The following is a 17,535-nucleotide window of genomic DNA, read 5'->3' on the forward strand; positions in this document are numbered from 1 at the left end:
TACAGAAGGATCTCTCCCACTGTCTCAGTCTCCAGGTCTGAAGCCAGGTTCTCATTAATTTGCAGCTACCTATCAGACTAATACAGTAAACAACTCTATGCTCCCTTGATGAAGACGATGATAAGACACATGCAGAGGCAAGAAAAACATGATAGTGGCAAACCATTTAATAAAATGAGATTCATGTTATTCAGGCCTGGTTACACGTTAGGCCAATGTTAACTTTAAGTTGGCGTCTAAATTAACACATTTAACATAAGAAATACAATGACTGTATTTAAGAACGATATACATTATTCCATTTAGGCACCTGCTGCTCTTGGCTAATATAATGCATGCAGTATCATACTGTTACACACATGATGAATATGGTGTGTGGCATATAAAGAATTTACACTACTCCACAGATTTGTGGATAGCTGCATTCCTGAGGGCTGGCTAGGACTCACATACTGGAGGAAGAGGAAGGGCCAGGTTCTATATACACTTCAAAAGCGGTTGTTTGAGTCTAAAGAGAGGTTACTGACCAACATGGCCTAAGCACATCTCGAAAAGGACATGGAGCTGGTAAGGAAATTATTAAGAGAAGTTCTGCAAGTCTTTTTAACCCTTTAAAACATATATCTCTGAGGCTGACATCCAGTTGTGCTCCCCTAGTCACTCCCATGGCCTGTGTCTGTGGCTATAAGCTTTGAATAACGTCCAGCTGTGATATTGTTTTGGAGGAAGAGCAAGATAATAGAATGGGCACTTCAAAGGAGGCAACCCCAGAACACAAACGTCAGAGACATTAAATCACATGTTTGGAAAAGGATTATAAAAAGGGGAGCTTGAGAATGGCAAATAGTGAAACTGAAGCTGTACATCAGCATGGAGAAGCTCAGCATGACTTCTGCCTGTTGTGACTTTGACTGGAGACTAAGCCCTTCATTATGACCCTGGCAGTCTTTAGACCACAAGGGCCGTGGTGGTGGTCTTACCACTTTGGTGGCAGTCAGACTGCCACATTATGACCGTGGCGGTTGGGCCATGGTCAGACCGCCAGCACTGCCAGTTTCCCTCCACTGGAGGGACTGGTGATGCTGGTGGTCCTAATCCACCAGGGAAGCGCTGCATGCAGCACCACCCTGGAGATTACGCCCCCCCCTCTCCGCCACCTTTTACATGGCAGTGCATGGGCAGTGCAGGGGCCCCCATGGAAAGCCCTGTTGCGCTTTTCACTGTCTGCTGTGCAGACAGTGAAAAGTGTGATGGGTGCTGTTGCACCCTAAGCACTGCAACATTGACGCCAGGTCAATCACGAGCCGGCATTAATTTTGTAGGCTGTTCCCCGCTGGGCCAGTGGGCAGAAACACGGTTTCTGCTCCCTGACTCAGCAAGGAAGTTGTAATGGGGTCACAGGATGGCAGCCGCACTGGTGGAACCCTGACCACAGGAGTTTGGCGGGTGGCCTTTTCTTCCCGCCAAACTCTGACAGTCTCCCATGATTGGTCAAGGGACATTAGCCATAAGAATCAAGAACACAGGACCTTGAGCACTAGCTTCTGTCTGACCAAAGACCAGTGGACCTTGTGAGGAGAAGAAGATCACCTGGAGAGAACGAGGTCCAGTGGGGATCCTGCCAAGTGAAACCCGGGAAGGGAAGAGTGAGATTATGATCCATTGGAATCAGTGCACCGATCGGGTTGGGTACCCATATATGCATTGGCGACTCCCTGAAAGCAGAATGCATGATTCAGTGTTTATATTTTGTCTTAATTTTATCCATAGGATTATGCTGTTATATAACCCATACTGACAGTGCACTGCCAGGAAAGATGTATCTCACTAGGACTGGAACTGTGACTTCATTTAAGGTGACCTACATTTTACTCACAAACCTTGGAAGCAGGTGAATCAACCCACTAAGCTTTCTCACTGAAAAATAACCTGCTGGATGAATACACATCTCTGCTGTTGATGAATATGTCAACAGTTTTATGATCTGCAAGCTAAACAGTCCTCTATCGGTATCTTACCCTGTAAAACTAAATACCAGGAACCAGTGACCTCCGTATCAAATTCGGCAATATGTAAATCAGTCATGTTTCGAATCTCACACCTTAAACTGCAAACATAAAGAGGCTTTTATGTTTTGGTAGTTTTATGTATAGGTTTGTTCTTTTTCGGCTCTCCCATCTGTTGAACAGCACGCACCTTTTGACTTCAATATCTCCATTTGTCTATTTTAGGCTATTCTTTTGAGGTCATTATTTATCTTTTACACTATTATTGGCTCTTCTACTTCTCTAGCCTGGTGTCCTTTGTTCTAAATCTCTTTTCTTTCATCTCTAAAACTTGGTGGGCTTTCCGGAGTTGTTTTCCACTTACGCTTATGTTCTGCCTTGGATCTTTTCCTGTCGTTTCTTTTAATTTCTTTTAATATCATTTCCTATTTTTTGCTTTGGATGCAGTTTCCTTTCTTCCTGAATCCCTTTGTGGTTCCGTCCTATTTTTCATTATATTTTTTCCCTCTCTCTCTGCTTTTCTTTTCTTCGCATTGCAGTGTACCGATGAATTGGCAAGTGCATCAGAATGGTTCTCACAGTGCAGCTTCCTTTTGAGCTAGTCAAATTCTCTGTACAGTGTGTATTGTGTGTACCTCCTGCAACCTCACTCCGATCATTGGAACCAAGTCTGTCAGTGAGAGATCCTTTCTCCTGCTCTCGGAGGGCGTCGGCAGGCAGCAATTCGAATACAGAAAATGTGCAGTTAGGGGACTGTATCACGATGGTCCGCAGGTACTGCAATGGAATGCTGAGCAGCTGTTTTTATGCGCCTGCAGTGCATCAAGCCAATCCAGCTAACTAGATATTTCTCTGGGTTACAGTTTCATTCTCTGATAATACAGCACAGAATCACTAAGCCTAGTTTGCCTCTGTCTGTTTCTGAGCTGTGCTGTCTTACATAATGCACTAAGTCAGAGAAATAGCTGGTTAAGTGAATTAGCTTTAAGCCTTGCAGATGCATAAAAACTGCCTATCTGCTTTGTACTGAGCCAGAGGAAACCCTCAAGATACATCCGCAGCCCGAATATGGGCTAGGACAGCTCCTGCACAATGGCTTTGATGACTCTACGGGGAGCCCCTCTAACACTAAACACTGCTTTCCCTTCTTCCAGCATGCCAGGAAACTGCCTTGTTTCCTGGTGACTCTGTTCACTGTTAGCTATCACTTTCTCACCTCTCCTCCATCTTTGTGAATTTGGAATCTACAAATGGCAACTTTGTCATAAAAATGATTGAGGTTGCAATCAAAATCAGGATGGCGGTATTGTGAACCAACTGCAAAAAAAAAAACTGCTGTGAGAACCATGCTACACTTTTACAAGGGCGACATTCATTACTCTTGGTGGGTCTTAAAAAGTACACAGACTTGCCATTTATGTCAGTGGGAAGTTCTCTTGGGGATAGAACCTTTGGAGGATAGTTTTGAAAGGTCCATGGCCCCATTGGCCATTCTCTCCAGATCCTCCGTACCCACTGCTGCAGGCACAACAGGAGCATGAGCAGAGAGAGAGATGGGATGGAAATAGAAAGAGGGGAAAGATCAGGGATAAAGCGAGAAGAGACAAGGGTAAAGGAGAGAGACAGAGCATGATGAATGGAAAGAGAGAGAGAGAGAAACGTAGGGGGGCTGGTTTGAAGATTTTTTGTGAGGACTAGATATGGCCCCCAGTCCTGCCTTCTACAAATTCAAAACTAAAGGCCTGATTTTCATTTTGGCAGACAGTATTTACTCCATCAGGGCAATGGAATAAAGTTCTCTGTTGCTTTGACAAAGTACCCGCCCCCCTCATTTGAGATGTCCAGCAGGCATTTCTTGCATTTTCAGAAACCACTGTGATGGCAGTTCCTGTCAGTGCATTGAAAATGCATTTTGACAGACATCTCCATGAACATGACGGAGTTTTATGGCAAACTTTCCATGTCCTGCTTTTTCTACCTTCACTAGTTTTATCACCCAACCCTAATATGGGCATCTAGTGGCTTTGTGGCCTGGGTTGAGCATAGTGACTCTTGTAGTTTGAACCATTCCAGCTGGCTGATGGACTGGTTATTAGTTGTATGCAGACTCTTCTCATTGACCAATGTATGACTTTAGCAATCGCCACCCTCAAGCCAAAACACAAAACCATACTATGGGTGGCATATACAATTGGTTAAGATAGGAAATTCCTTATTCCCTTGGTACGGATGTGTCTAGTACAATCTGTAAGGATCATCATCTAGTCGTAATTAATTCCCTAGACCTGTTTTCAGGCACACAAGTGGGCAGAAGCAGCTGAAATGATGAAAGTGGAATTGTACGTGAATCACCCAGGACAGGTTTTTAAGCATATCTAGTGCACCTACTAATAAAGGAAATTCCATTAGGTTTGATCTGAGGTATTTTTAATATTATCGGTATCCCCATTTTATTAAGGCATAAGCTTTATCAAGAAGTACCTCGCAGATAAGGTTGAGTCTGCCCTGGTGGAATCACCTTATCAGGGTGGGGTGAGGTTGCTGATGATGAAGCATGCCACATAATGTGGTTAAAACTTCCTCGTTCGGAAAAGCTGGATTCATCATTTAATCCTAGGTTTCAGATAGAATGCCAAAGTATACTCATCTCCCTTTTGTACTCCATACCCATTGTGTGTTTCGAGGTCTTAGCCAGGATGACATACCGTGGCTTTTTTCCTCTTCTCACCTTGTGGTAGAATAGCAGTCCTGGCATCTCACACAAGCACTTTCCCATAGTGCAGGTCTGACAGGCTTCCTGATGCTATTTCCCCTCTCCTCACCTCATCTGCTGAGTCCTATTCTGTCTTTTGTCTCACCCCTTGTCCGTTGCCCATTTCCCACACCAGCCTTGTCCTGGCTTGCTGTCGTCTCCATTCTAGCCAAGTTTGCAAGGTCCGTGTGTGGTGTGCTGCTGAAGCCTAGGTTTTTTCTTTGAATTCACAGATTTGTAATCCTGTTTTGTATGGAATAAACAAGACTACAAGTCCCTGAATTCAAAGAAAAATCCTGCACTGTAACGGCACATCATGCATGACCCTTGGTAAATTGACCAGGCTCTTTTTCCTTAGCATGCAATGATACTTTCCCCTCTTTCTGTTGCCTTGTCCGCTGTAGACATCTGAAGCAACCACAACCACATACACGTCCGCTTCTCTGTGTGGCTGCTATTTTGATGTAACAGTTGAGAAGAAAAGCCAATTTTAATTCTCAAGATCAGTCTTAACAATCAATAGTGTTATTAATAATCTCCAGCAGTCTGTCACTAAATATCAGGATGTTCATTAATAAACACTTGCCCTAATGCAGTTAAAAACCCAGAAGGAGAAGTTGGAAAGCAGAGAGCTCCACATGGACCTCTTACGTAAGAAAATTGCACAGCTGGAAGAGGAGAAGCAAGTGCGCTCAGCTCTAGCAATGGAGAGAGATGATGCAAACCTCACCGTCAGGAAGTTGCAGAAGAAAGTGGAGCGACTACAGAAGGAGCTTAGCGGAGCACAACTAGCAAATACCGAACTCAAAGCCAAACTCGCTGACACCAATGAACTTAAGGCAAGTAACAAAAAACAATACCGATTGTTGCTTTCTGGAGTGATTTTGATGGATATCTAAAAACACCGACTATGTGTTTCTGTAAAATATTCATTATAGCAGTTGCATATCTGAGCAGATGTTGATATCCCAGATTTAAAAAAAGGCTGATAATGTATTAATGAATTTAACAACCCATTAATTATACAAAATGCCATAGACATACTTGTCAGAAGCTTTTGTGGGGTTTGTTATGAACCACTCCAGGCCAGTCTAACAGCTTGCCAGGGCCCGGGTGGTTATCCCTTCACATGGACCACACAAATGCAGTATCAAAGTTTGGGGGATGGTCCACGAGTGGTCCCAGTCCTCTTTATTTATTCCTTGGGGACGCTCCAGATCATAGGGTTTTCTGTGATGGGAGTGTGTGGGCAGGGATCATGCAAATGAGTCGGGTGGCTCCCTACATCCACTATCATAGTCCATATCTAGTCCCCTTTTGTGATGGTTGTACAGACACACAAAATCACAGAGCTGTGATTGGACGTAGATTGTATTGGCAGCTCCAGGTCGCCCCTGGTGATACCCCAATCACTAGAGTCAGCATCTTTCTTGCAGGCACTGAGCCTTGGGCTGGAGAGGGCATTATGTCCTGCTTGTCTCCCTGGCTGCCTAAATTGGTTGTCATAGTTCGTGGCTTCTCCTAGACCTTACTCCAGGGTTGATAGTTCTCCCACTCTGTGCCTCTGTTGGTGTCATGATTTCCACCCCAATTAGTCGCTGTAACTTTTTTGAACCATGAGAAGTTTCAGGCTACTGTTCTGCACCTTGGTGAGCAGATAATAGGATACCTTTTACAGATGTCACTGTCCACAGTCCTCTTTCAGACAGGGTGTGGAATTTCTACCCCAGATGCCGTTCGCGGAAAAGCACTTGGTTGCCTGGCTGGTTAAGTATGCAGGTCTTTTGGTGCCAAATTGCTTTGTCGAGACAGGTTCATCCCATTCCACTCATTAGGTTGGTCTCCCCAGTGTTATTCCTTCTCCTATGGGCACTACATGGTGTAGCCTAGGGCCCACTCTGGGTGTTGTGTGTCAGTGATAATGGAGTATTAGCAAGGCTACCTGCCTGTTAATGCCTTTCACCTAGACTGGGTGTGAAGTGTGCCTATTGCTGGTGTACCTCAAGAGCTGCAGGACTGTGCCTTTCCTGCGTGGTGTCGCTTTTCTTTATTCATGTTGTATTAACTTCGTTATTTTTTCTCTCCTGTTTGCTGGCCTTTTTAGGCTACATAGTTCATGGCCACCATAGAAGGTGCTGGTTTGGCAGAACAGGCACTGAGCTAAGCACACCTAGGCAGGCTCTTCCCGTGCGACACCCTCATACAACTTGCTTGTTGCTTGCCCGCGGAGCAATCAATAGTGGCTACTGCTCCGGTGCGGCTGCTGCAGCTGTGAGCAATGATGTGGCTGTGGCACAAGATCTCTTCTCTTGTCACCAGTGTTGTGAATCATGCCCCGCTGGCCTAACTCCTTGCCAGGCTTGGATGGTCATTGCTTCATATGGTCCACACAGACGTGGGAGGAGGCACAAGCGGTCCCAGTCTTCTTTATTTACTCCTTAAGGCCTCCCCCAGCCATAGGGTTGAGTGCTGTAACAGTGAGGTCAAGTCATACAAATGAGTAGGGTGGCTCACTACAGGGTTTAAGGCATAAACGTGATGCAAGGCTCTTCTTTGGTTTTATGGCGACAAGTAGTGGTGACTAAGGTCACCTGCCTCATTCAGAATGCATCATAAAAACAGGTTAGGCCTGATTTTGTGTTATAATGAGAAATAGTGTGAGCAGTGGTAGTGTGTGTCCTTTTGTAACTATATTGTATGTCAGGGATCTAGGACCCTTGTGACTAGACAAACCAGGGGACAAAGAAAGTGGGGAAAGGAAGCTGAAAGGTTGGAGTAAAGGATGCAGTGGATAGTGGTCAAGGTGTGGTGAAACGTGGGCACGAAGAAGCTTTTATGTTTCAAATACGAAATAAAGGAAATCAACCCAGTCGTGTCTGTCATCATTGTCTCTCTCAAGACACGACAACTGGCGATGAGGTGTATTTGACACCCTGCAATAGCATCTGCATTGTTCCTGCATGCCTCCTACAGACAACATGATTCCAGGAGCCCACCATGCTCAAACTGCATTTTTTCCAGAGGCAGTGACATTGAGTGCTCAGACAGCTGTGTGTACCCACTGTAAGTTTGCTTGCACTTTCCAGGACAACTGCCTCATGTCTGCAGGAGCATACCTCACTTTATTTAAGGAGGAACTGTGCTGCACACCATCGGGAGCCCACCCCAGTTGAGTACCTTATGTCAGACTGCCTCATCTGCCTGTTTGCACCGCCTCATGCACTGGACTGCCCAGTTCTCTGCTCTGCGCCACCTCATAAATTACTGATAAGCTGGACATCGCTTCCTACTGTCCTGCTCGGCCAAACTCCTACTGACTTTCCACCGAGTGAGTCTCGCAAGACACCAACTTCTCTCTGCAACCGTCTTGAAGTCGAGAGGCTTGCCCATTGGGCTTTAAAGGACCTATGGTGGCCATCTTGAAGTCTTGGATTCCTACAGATTGATGAAATTGCAAGTTTTTGGTGGCTTACAGTTCATCCTACGTTCCAGTTTGTTACCCAGCAGCTACTAATTTAATACACTGGCAACACAGCTCCTCTACACCTGTGATGTGCAACTCACATGACAGTGCAACAAACAAAAAATATGTAAATGAATACCAACTCTCAGAGGATAATTATAAAAGGACATTCTATTTGGTTATTGGGTTTTATGTGTGCATTGTTTGAACTGCTCTCCAAGTGTGCATATCAGCTCACCATCATTAGGCAACTGAGACTGTGTCTGCTTTTCACTCGTCAGAGGCGCAACCATGGCTTGGCACCTCTTCAATACATCAGTGATATTTCCCAAGCTTAAAACTTGTTGTTATCTCCAGATTCGATGCAAACCCCTTAACTGTGACTGGCCATGCTTGGTATTTCCTTCCATGACCTCCGGAACTGCTGATTCACATCTGGCAGTGGCATGGGACCTCACTGGCAAGAATGGCTCAATGATTTTGAGGACTTCGTGAAGAAGTCACAAGTCACTGACTCCAATCAACAACTCATTGCTCTGTGCAATTTAGTCAGCAAAGATGTTGGCCAAATCATCAAAGAATTGCTGGCAGCTGGCACAACATCCTATCAAGATGTGCAAGTGGCACTCAACAGGAAGTTTCTCCACAAAAGAAATGTTGACTGTGAATGTTACACTTTCAGTCTGGCTTCCCAAGAAAAAGACGAATTCATAGGAGAATTCATCCCGCGTCTTGAATGAATAGCGGGTTATTGCGATTTTGACAACTTCACGACTGAGGATGCCGTCTGCCTGCAAATCATAGAAGGGTGTCAATCAGAATCATTACGTCGAAAGTCTCATGAAGAAAAGCTATTCCTTGAATGAAATTGAAGAAATGACCACAATTAATGATCAAGCAGTAGAACATGCAAAGAAAATGGAGACAGGAAAGGTAGAAAAATGAGAACACGTGTTCCAACTTCAAAATTGCCTTAAAGAGTGAAGCTGCACGAGTGCCGGTAGGCTCCAAAACCCACAGATCGTCGTTTCAGCTCTAAACACATCACAATGGAGCAACAGCTGCAATGCTACTGCTGTGGACAAGAAAACCCGCATAAAGCGTTGTGCCCTGCCATCGGTCAAAGATGTAGACGATGTAAATCATTTTGAGAAAGTGTGTACAGCAGCTCAAAAGAACTTACACAATTCTTCCAGTGAATCCAGACCCCAACATCATGCAAGGGCAGTATATGATAGACGAGACAACACAACAAGCTCTTCCCAATCAAGCATGCGATCACATGTTATATATCTCAATGCTCTGTGTCTCGTGTGTCAAGATCACTCACTTTAATTTCCCAAAACAGGGTTGAATATATCTGCATAGTGGCTGATCCTAACAGGCTAAAGAAATACCCGAGACTCCATAATCAAATGGGGAATCACCTGGCAAAATTCATATTAGACAGTGGTCCGTCACTCAATTACATCTGTGTCACAGAATACAATAAAATGAACCCAGGCCCAGGTTGCACAAAGTTACTGTATGGGTATACACCTGGATGTTCAAAGAGCCACTGCCAAGCCTGGGACAAATTCAAACGTCTCTCACATACAAGGACAGAGCTATGCAAGCTCAAATTCATGTCATTGAAGGACCTGAAGCAGCAGACTGTCTTCTCTGCCAACCCACGGCTGAGCACCTGAAATTAGTCATAATACTGTATAGGTGGATGATAAACCGGATATTATAAGTATAGTCCCAAAATTGTTCACTGAACTTGGCAAAATGGCTCACTTTCAGGTTTGTCTACACATCAAAGCACAAGTAACACCGGTAGCTCAACATCATTGCAAAGTGCCATTTCTCCTTCAAAAGGATGTGGAAGACGTATTACAGGACTTAATCTGGGCAGATATCTTTGAGAGATCACCACAACTGACTCCTTGAGTGTCCCCAGTGGTGGCCATGCCTAAATATGAACCAGATGGCAAGGTGTGCCTCTCTGTTGACATGAGAGCACCAAATACTGCGATTGAAGTTAGCAGGACCCCATATCAGTGACATGATTACGCTACTGATTGGGATGAACATTTTCTCTAAATTGGACTTCAACAAGGGCTATCAGCAGCTCGAATTCAATGGGAGTTCATGTTACATCATCAAATTTTTAACCCATCAAGGCCTCTTTAGATATAAACGTTTTGGCATTTCATCAGCTGCTTAACTCTTTCAAGAATCCATGAGAACAGTTATCCGTCACATCCCTAGTTCACTAGGGCACGTGTGATGACATGTTAGTGTTTGTGCTACCACGAAGGACCATGACAAAGCAATAGATCAGGTGTGCCACCTGCTTTTGGAAGTCAATTTGACACTCAACAAAGACATGTGTGAGCTCCACAAATCCACATTGAATTCCTATGGTCACATTTTCTCGAGTAAGGGATGAGGCCTGAACCTCAAAAAGGTTGCTGCCCTAAATGACACTTCTTGCCCACGAGATGTTGCCGATATCTGGTCCTTCATGGGCATGGCCAGTTATTGCACCCAATATATCCAGGGCTATGCTACTATCAGATATCCTGTGTTTCAACTCACAAAGCAAGGTCAACCTTTTATATTTTCTGTGAGATGTGATCGAGCTTTCAACAAAATCGAAGATTCCGTTGGATCAACCGTCCACTTCACAGGAAGACAGAGATCACTGTGGATACCAGTCCTGTGGGACTTGGAGCTGTTCTAGCTCAGATTGACAAAGAAGGTGATCAGTGTCCCATAGTGGCTCATGCTAGCTACAGCCTAACTGACACAGAAAGGGCATACTCACAGCCAGAAAAAGAAAGCATGGTGGCCGTCTGGACCTGTGATCATTTCCACATTTTCACCTATAGGAAACACTTTACCCTTTTTACAGATCATCAGGCCTTGACAACTATTTTCGGGAATACCCGTGCAAAAACACAAACATGCCACCCAAGATTGAGCAATGGGAAATTCGCCTTCAGACGTATACCTACACAAATTAGTAAAGGCAGCAACCGCTGCTGATTACATGTCGAGACATCCCAGGACATTCTCCATGACGAAACACTCTCTGGCTGAAGAATATATTCATTTTGTCACTGATCAAGAGAGAGGTCGTGCTGCCCCACTGGAAGCTATCACTGAGGCCACTGCTAACGCTGTCATTCTTCAGAATGTGGTACATCCTCTTTGGACAACCTCATGGAAACATCTGGAAGATCACCAGGGTGACAGAAGAATAGACACCCGAGAACTAGCTTCCTTTCTACTTGTCAAAGATGAACTAACTATTGCTGAAAATGGCTTGCTAATCCAAGACAAAAGGATTGTTATTCCAAAAAAACTGGGCAAAGGAGCGATCATCCTAGCCCATGAAGGACACAGAGACAAACTGGCCACAAAAGGGGAGCTAAGGGAATGAGTGTGGTTCCCCCCTCCTGACCTGAATGGTTGAAACCACACTCTAAGAATGCCCTCAATGTCAGCCAGTGGTTTGTGAAGAACCACCCGTACCATTACAAATGTCCGATTTGCTGGAAGATGTATGGCAACATGTGTCTATTGAGTTTTTTGGTCCTCTAAAGTCTGGCAAATGTATGCTCGTCATAATGGATGAATACTCAAGGTTCCTGATTGCCCAGCAAGTGTCATCATTGAGAGTGACTGCCGTCATACAAGTATTCGATGAAGCATTCATAGTTTGGGGGTATCCCAAAGTGGTCAAAACTGACAATTGTCCTTCATCTAATGGACATGAATTTGCTGAATTTGCCAGTCACCCCAACTTCAAACATTGAAATATCACTCCCATGTGTCCTGAAGCCAATGGGATGGTAGAGAGGCTTATGGCCACATTAATGAAACCACTACAACCAGTTGAACTAACTAGGCAAAATATCCAGATGGCTTTGAATAAAGTGGTGTGATCTTATCGTACAACACCTCATAGCACCACTGAAAAATGTCCAGCCCCTTTTATTCTAGGTCGTACTGTGTGCATGAGAATCCCCAATTTAGAACACTCAACCAGCAATGCTCAACAGTTTCCTGATCATGAAGAAATAGTGAAAATAGATAAAAACAAGAAGGCCAAAATTCAAGAAGTGTGATCCTGCAACCAAAGATTTAGTGAATATCTCGGACAATTACACTGTTGAAGTGAATCAGGAACCTGTCAGCCCTTAATTGTTTGCATTCTTCATCAGTTCTGAAGGAGTTGAAGGAAGCAAGACCATTACACTATTCACAAAACATGTCAGAGACCCACTCGTCTCATTGAAGAGCTGTAAGAGTTATATCTCACCGAAAATGTATTTTGCAAAACGGAGGGGGCTGGGAGATGCCATGTTGTAACTCTATTGCACAGGGGACAAGGAAGGTGGGAAAGGAACCTGAAAGGGAGGAGCAAAGGAGGCAGGAGATAGTGGTCAAAGTGTGGTGAAACGTGGACACGAAAAAGCTCCAATGTTTAGAGGACAAAATAAAGAAATAGAGAATCTCTCTGAACCCAGTGGCCCTCAAAAAAGTGGTGCCTGGGGCAAATAGCCACAGCTTCTGACAGCCCTGGCCATGGATAAGAATTATTGATGTTAAAATATTAAACCAAATATTCTTTCACAAAGTTGAAAACTTGAAAGAGCAGTAGGATAGCCAAGATTCAGTCCCTATGAATGTCTTTACTACCACTGTGGAACTTTTTAAAAAATATCCCCTTTCAAAACAATGCAATTATACGTTACTATAGATGACGTTATAAAGAGAGGTAGGAGAAACCCTAATTTTGATGATTACAGATTGCCAAGGTCTGTCATTTCCTAGATCTGCACCCCTTCCACAAACCAGAAAATATGGACAAATCGCAGATGGACTGCTGTGCTGGGGCACAAACTGCAGGAAAATATATGTGGCTAACGACAGGGTCCCACCTAATGCACCTAAAAAAGCACACATCTTGAGCTCTCCCCTAAGTCTAGAAAGGATTGATGTAACATATTTGTGCTAATTGGTTCACAAAGAGACAGATCTGTTTCAGGTAGGGCCTATAAGAAAAGGTGACATAAGACATTGTTTTTGGCTGCTTAGGTACCCTTTACCCAGTTACCAATGTCTCGTGTTCAGCCATGATAATTAACCGGCCAGAATGGCTCAGGTTCCGCTTGGCGTTCTTGATTGGTTTTGTGGTTCAGTAAGCCACATTTAGAGATGTGACATCATTAAGTACCCCTTACCTTTGCGATTGGCGAAAAATTCCTCTGGTGCAGAATTGAAGTGGTAGTGATGAAACAGGTGGTTAATACTTGGTTTCATTCACTTTGTACATATCGGTGTTCTACATGCGAGAGGGTCCTTGGAAACGTAGTTGTTGCTAACTCAAGTTTTTTTTTGTGACAGCTGTAAAAGGGCAAGCCTCTTCTTCTCTGACATCCAGATTCTGGTCTAGAGTCCCCACAAGCAAGTTCGACAGGAAGGGCAGAAGTAGGAAATAACAAAGTGGATGCCTTTCAATATGTTTCACTTGTAGTTCATCAACTGTAATGCAGTTTTTCACACTTAAGGAACTTCAGGCCAGATTTAGAAGGCCCTAGTGCCACCGGAGCATCACTTTTTGTGATGCTCCGCTGGCGCTGTGCAGTGCGCCACATTTACACGGTGGCGCTAAACCACTTTTTGTAGCTTAGCACCACCTTGTAAATATGGGCCCCTCTGACGCAGTTTCCTGTGTCAGAGGGGCGTGCAGTGGGTGTTGCTGTGAGCGTTCCACCTCAATACCCATTGTTTTTTAACACTGACCCAGATTTACAAGAAGATGAAAATCTGGGACAGTGCCTAAAACCAACGCCACCCCAGTGGTGGTATTAGCATGGCACAACGAGGAGGAATACTTTTATTCCACCTCGTTTTTGCTTTTTCTGCTATACACATACAAAGAACAAAAGGCCTTCAATAAATGTTTATTTGCGGGAAGGTGTCCCTTCCTGCACATAAACAATCATTCAAAAATGACGATTTGCTACTTCTATGTGTGCTGCATCCTGCAGCACACAAATAAGTGGCAAATCGCTATTGTAGATTGTTTATGTGCAAGAAAGGACACCTTCTTCCACATAAACAATCACTCTCCTTAACGCAGACACCTTTGCACTAGGGTGCAAGGGTGCCTGCGTTGGCACTGACAACTAAATTTAGCACTGGTGCAGGGAAAGCACAGTGGTGCTCCATATTTTAGTAAATACAGCGCATCCCCACGTTTCTAATGTGATGCAATGCAATGCTGCTTAGCACCACCTTGTAAATATGGGCCCCTCTGACGCAGTTTCCTGTGTCAGAGGGGCGTGCAATGGGTGTTGCTGTGGGCGTTCCACCTCAATACCCATTGTTTTTCAACACTGACCCAGATTTACAAGAAGATGTAAATCTGGGACAGTGCCTAAAACCAACGCCACCCCAGTGGTGGTATTAGCATGGCACACGAGGAGGAATATTTTTATTCCACCTCGTTTTTGCTTTTTCTGTTGTACACATACAAAGAACAAAAGGCCTTGAATAAATGTTTATTTGCGGGAAGGTGTCCCTTCCTGCACATAAACAATCATTCAAAAATGACGATTTGCTACTTCTATGTGTGCTGCATCCTGCAGCACACACATAAGTGGCAAATCGCTATTGTAGATTGTTTATGTGCAAGAAAGGACACCTTCTTCCACATAAACAATCACTCTCCTTAACGCAGACACCTTTGCACTAGGGTGCAAGGGTGCCTGCGTTGGCACTGACAACTAAATTTAGCACTGGTGCAGGGTAAGCACAGTGGTGCTCCATATTTTAGTAAATACAGCTCATCCCCACGTTTCTAATGTGATGCAATGCAACGCTGAAAACTTTGGCGCAGAACGAAGCCAAGAATTTACTGTCTCTGGGAACAGAATCATTTCTGAAACCAAAATCTATATATTTACCATATGGCGCTGTGCTACTGTGACAACTTGTTTAGAATCTTGAGCTTAAATACACCAAATCGGTGCATTCAAAGGATTATATTCAGGGCCACTAGAACGTGATAATTTTCTATATTATTATGGATTTGCTGGATTTGCCAGGTAAATCATCCTCTTCTGCATAGTTTGCAGATTAAAAAAAAGATTCTGACTGAAATGGATCCCTGACTACACAGACATGTCACGTCTCCTTTGCTGGTTCCTGAATACAGGTGTTACACTGATACTAATGAAGTGTATCCTCTGCCTATACTGTGTTCAGTTCAACCAACTGGACCTATAAGCCTTAAAACATCGATTTGTAAAAGAAAAGTCATAGAATGAAAGGTAGTGTCATTTACTTATCTTTAAACAGGACAGTGTGACTGTGTTTTAAGTGGCCATCTCCCCGCTGATTTTACAGATCCGAACTTTGGAGCAGCATAAAGCTATTGAGGGTCTGAGTGAGTCCCTGGGCAAACTGGGGAAAGTGAAGGAGAAGACTGAAAAGAGACTGGTAACTGTGAAGTCGGAGTTAGATTTCAGAGAACAGGAAGCAAGAGAAGAGAAGGACAGGTACAAGAGTATGCTGGAAGCTGTCAGTAGTGAGCTGCAGACACTGAAGAAAACCATGGAAGATATTGTCAAGCGAGAGAGACAGGTAAGCCTGGATTCTATTGTACATTTACTTTGTATACGTCTTTAAGACTTAGCATACATTCTGTTTGCTGTAGTAGACCTCCATTTAACGAAACCATAGGTTTACCTCACCATATCAGTTGCACTTAAAGTTCGGAGGCACTGTATTGATTGAGTGATAGACATTAGTCTGTCTTTGTGATACATTACAGAGTGCTCATTTTTCAGGTCCCCGCTAGACATAGGGCAGGAATAGTGATGCAGAATTCCTAGTAGCTTGAATAGCTGCAGTTTTGGGAAGCTGGATATAATGGGATTTTAACTACGCACTTGAACAGCCCACAAGAAATGGGTTGTTATCCCTGGTAATCATTATTACTGCACCAAATCTTTGCAGTGATTGCCCTTCTTCCAGCCATTTCCTACCAGGTCATTTCACCGTCCTTTGCCTGGTAAAAGGTCTGGGGTGAACCAGCAGGGGCACGATATTGGTGCAGGAATTTCTCCAAAACTGGAATCGAGGCTTTGTAAGGTTGTTTTTTCTAGATAAATTCGAAAATCTCTTTCTCAGGAAATCTGTTGATTTTCATTGGTGTCAATCCATCGATTAATTATTTTTAGTGGACCATGGTCAAAAAACAGAAATATTGCAATTATAACATATCATTAAGCTATCTATTTATTTATCTTGAAGGTATTACTTGATCTCAATGTGCCCCCTAGAGAACGTATTTTGGCACTGTCGAATATGAAACTGAACAAACTGAACAGTGGAGATGAGTGATTAGATGTCAAATTAAATAGCCAAGTTTTTAACTTTTGTAGCTGTAGTTGGGGAAGTTTGGTTCTTTCATCAATTGAATAGGCAAGGATTTCCAGAGTTCAGTTCCAATTGTGCGGCATGAACTTCCACCCCGTTTTGCCTAGAGAGCTTTGGGAATACTAACCAGCTAATGCACGATTTGAACTGCAGTTCTTGCATTATCATTCGTTACCTTAGTTTGCTGAACAGCTCTGCAACGAAAAAAAAAACAATAGTTTGCCTGGACATGGTCAGGAGTATCTGCACCCTCTCTACTGATAGGGAGCCCACTTACGACGCTAGAGGAGCGATAGGAAACTCCTAATAAAACGTTGCTTAAATCCGAAGTGGTTTGGGCCTGTCATGCAGGGCTTTCAATTTAAACTGCTCTTCACACGACGACTTCTACTATTGATCACGTGACTAAATTCCCAGCAAAACACATGCAGGTGTGTAGCTACGAGCTGGTAGATGGACTTCTACATCTGAAGTGTCAAGGTGCTACTCACCTCAAAGATGGACTCCTCCAATGAGCAGAGTTGACATCTGGTCACTGGCACACTGAAGGAGTAGATGTCTCAGTGGTACGCGTTACACAACCTAAGCAATGGTACACTGAGGAACATGCAAGAAACTATAGTTTTGCCATGGTCATATAAGACCTGACTCTTGAATAATTACTAATACCTCACAATCTTAGGGTTATTGGTCATACTTTTATGTCTTTATTTTAAGAAGACTGAGCTACGCTTCAGGGATTCACCATATGTACACATGTTTCTTCTAACCCTGCGACTCTGCATTATTTGCAGTGCGGAAATTCCGAAGCACTAGGACTAGTATGAAAGCATACATGTATACTTTTGTTTGCATTTATGGTGGTAAATGCA

At 43.8% G+C, this 17,535-nt stretch overlaps 1 protein-coding gene across 3 annotated transcripts in view; it reads left to right on the forward strand.

Annotated features, from left to right (window-relative positions):
* Positions 1 to 17,535, forward strand: part of CCDC170 (coiled-coil domain containing 170) — a 212,505-nt gene that overhangs the window by 138,345 nt on the left and 56,625 nt on the right. For 2 of the 3 annotated variants that reach the window (XM_069234716.1, XM_069234717.1), the window contains 2 exons: positions 5,355 to 5,597; positions 15,629 to 15,865. In XM_069234716.1, the coding sequence (XP_069090817.1) occupies positions 5,355 to 5,597; positions 15,629 to 15,865 (480 nt within the window). The remainder of the gene's footprint in view (positions 1 to 5,354; positions 5,598 to 15,628; positions 15,866 to 17,535) is intronic. The other variant, XM_069234718.1, reaches the window with a different exon arrangement.

This window comes from Pleurodeles waltl, chromosome 5, assembly GCF_031143425.1.
Source record: "Pleurodeles waltl isolate 20211129_DDA chromosome 5, aPleWal1.hap1.20221129, whole genome shotgun sequence".
NCBI lineage: Eukaryota > Metazoa > Chordata > Amphibia > Caudata > Salamandridae > Pleurodeles > Pleurodeles waltl.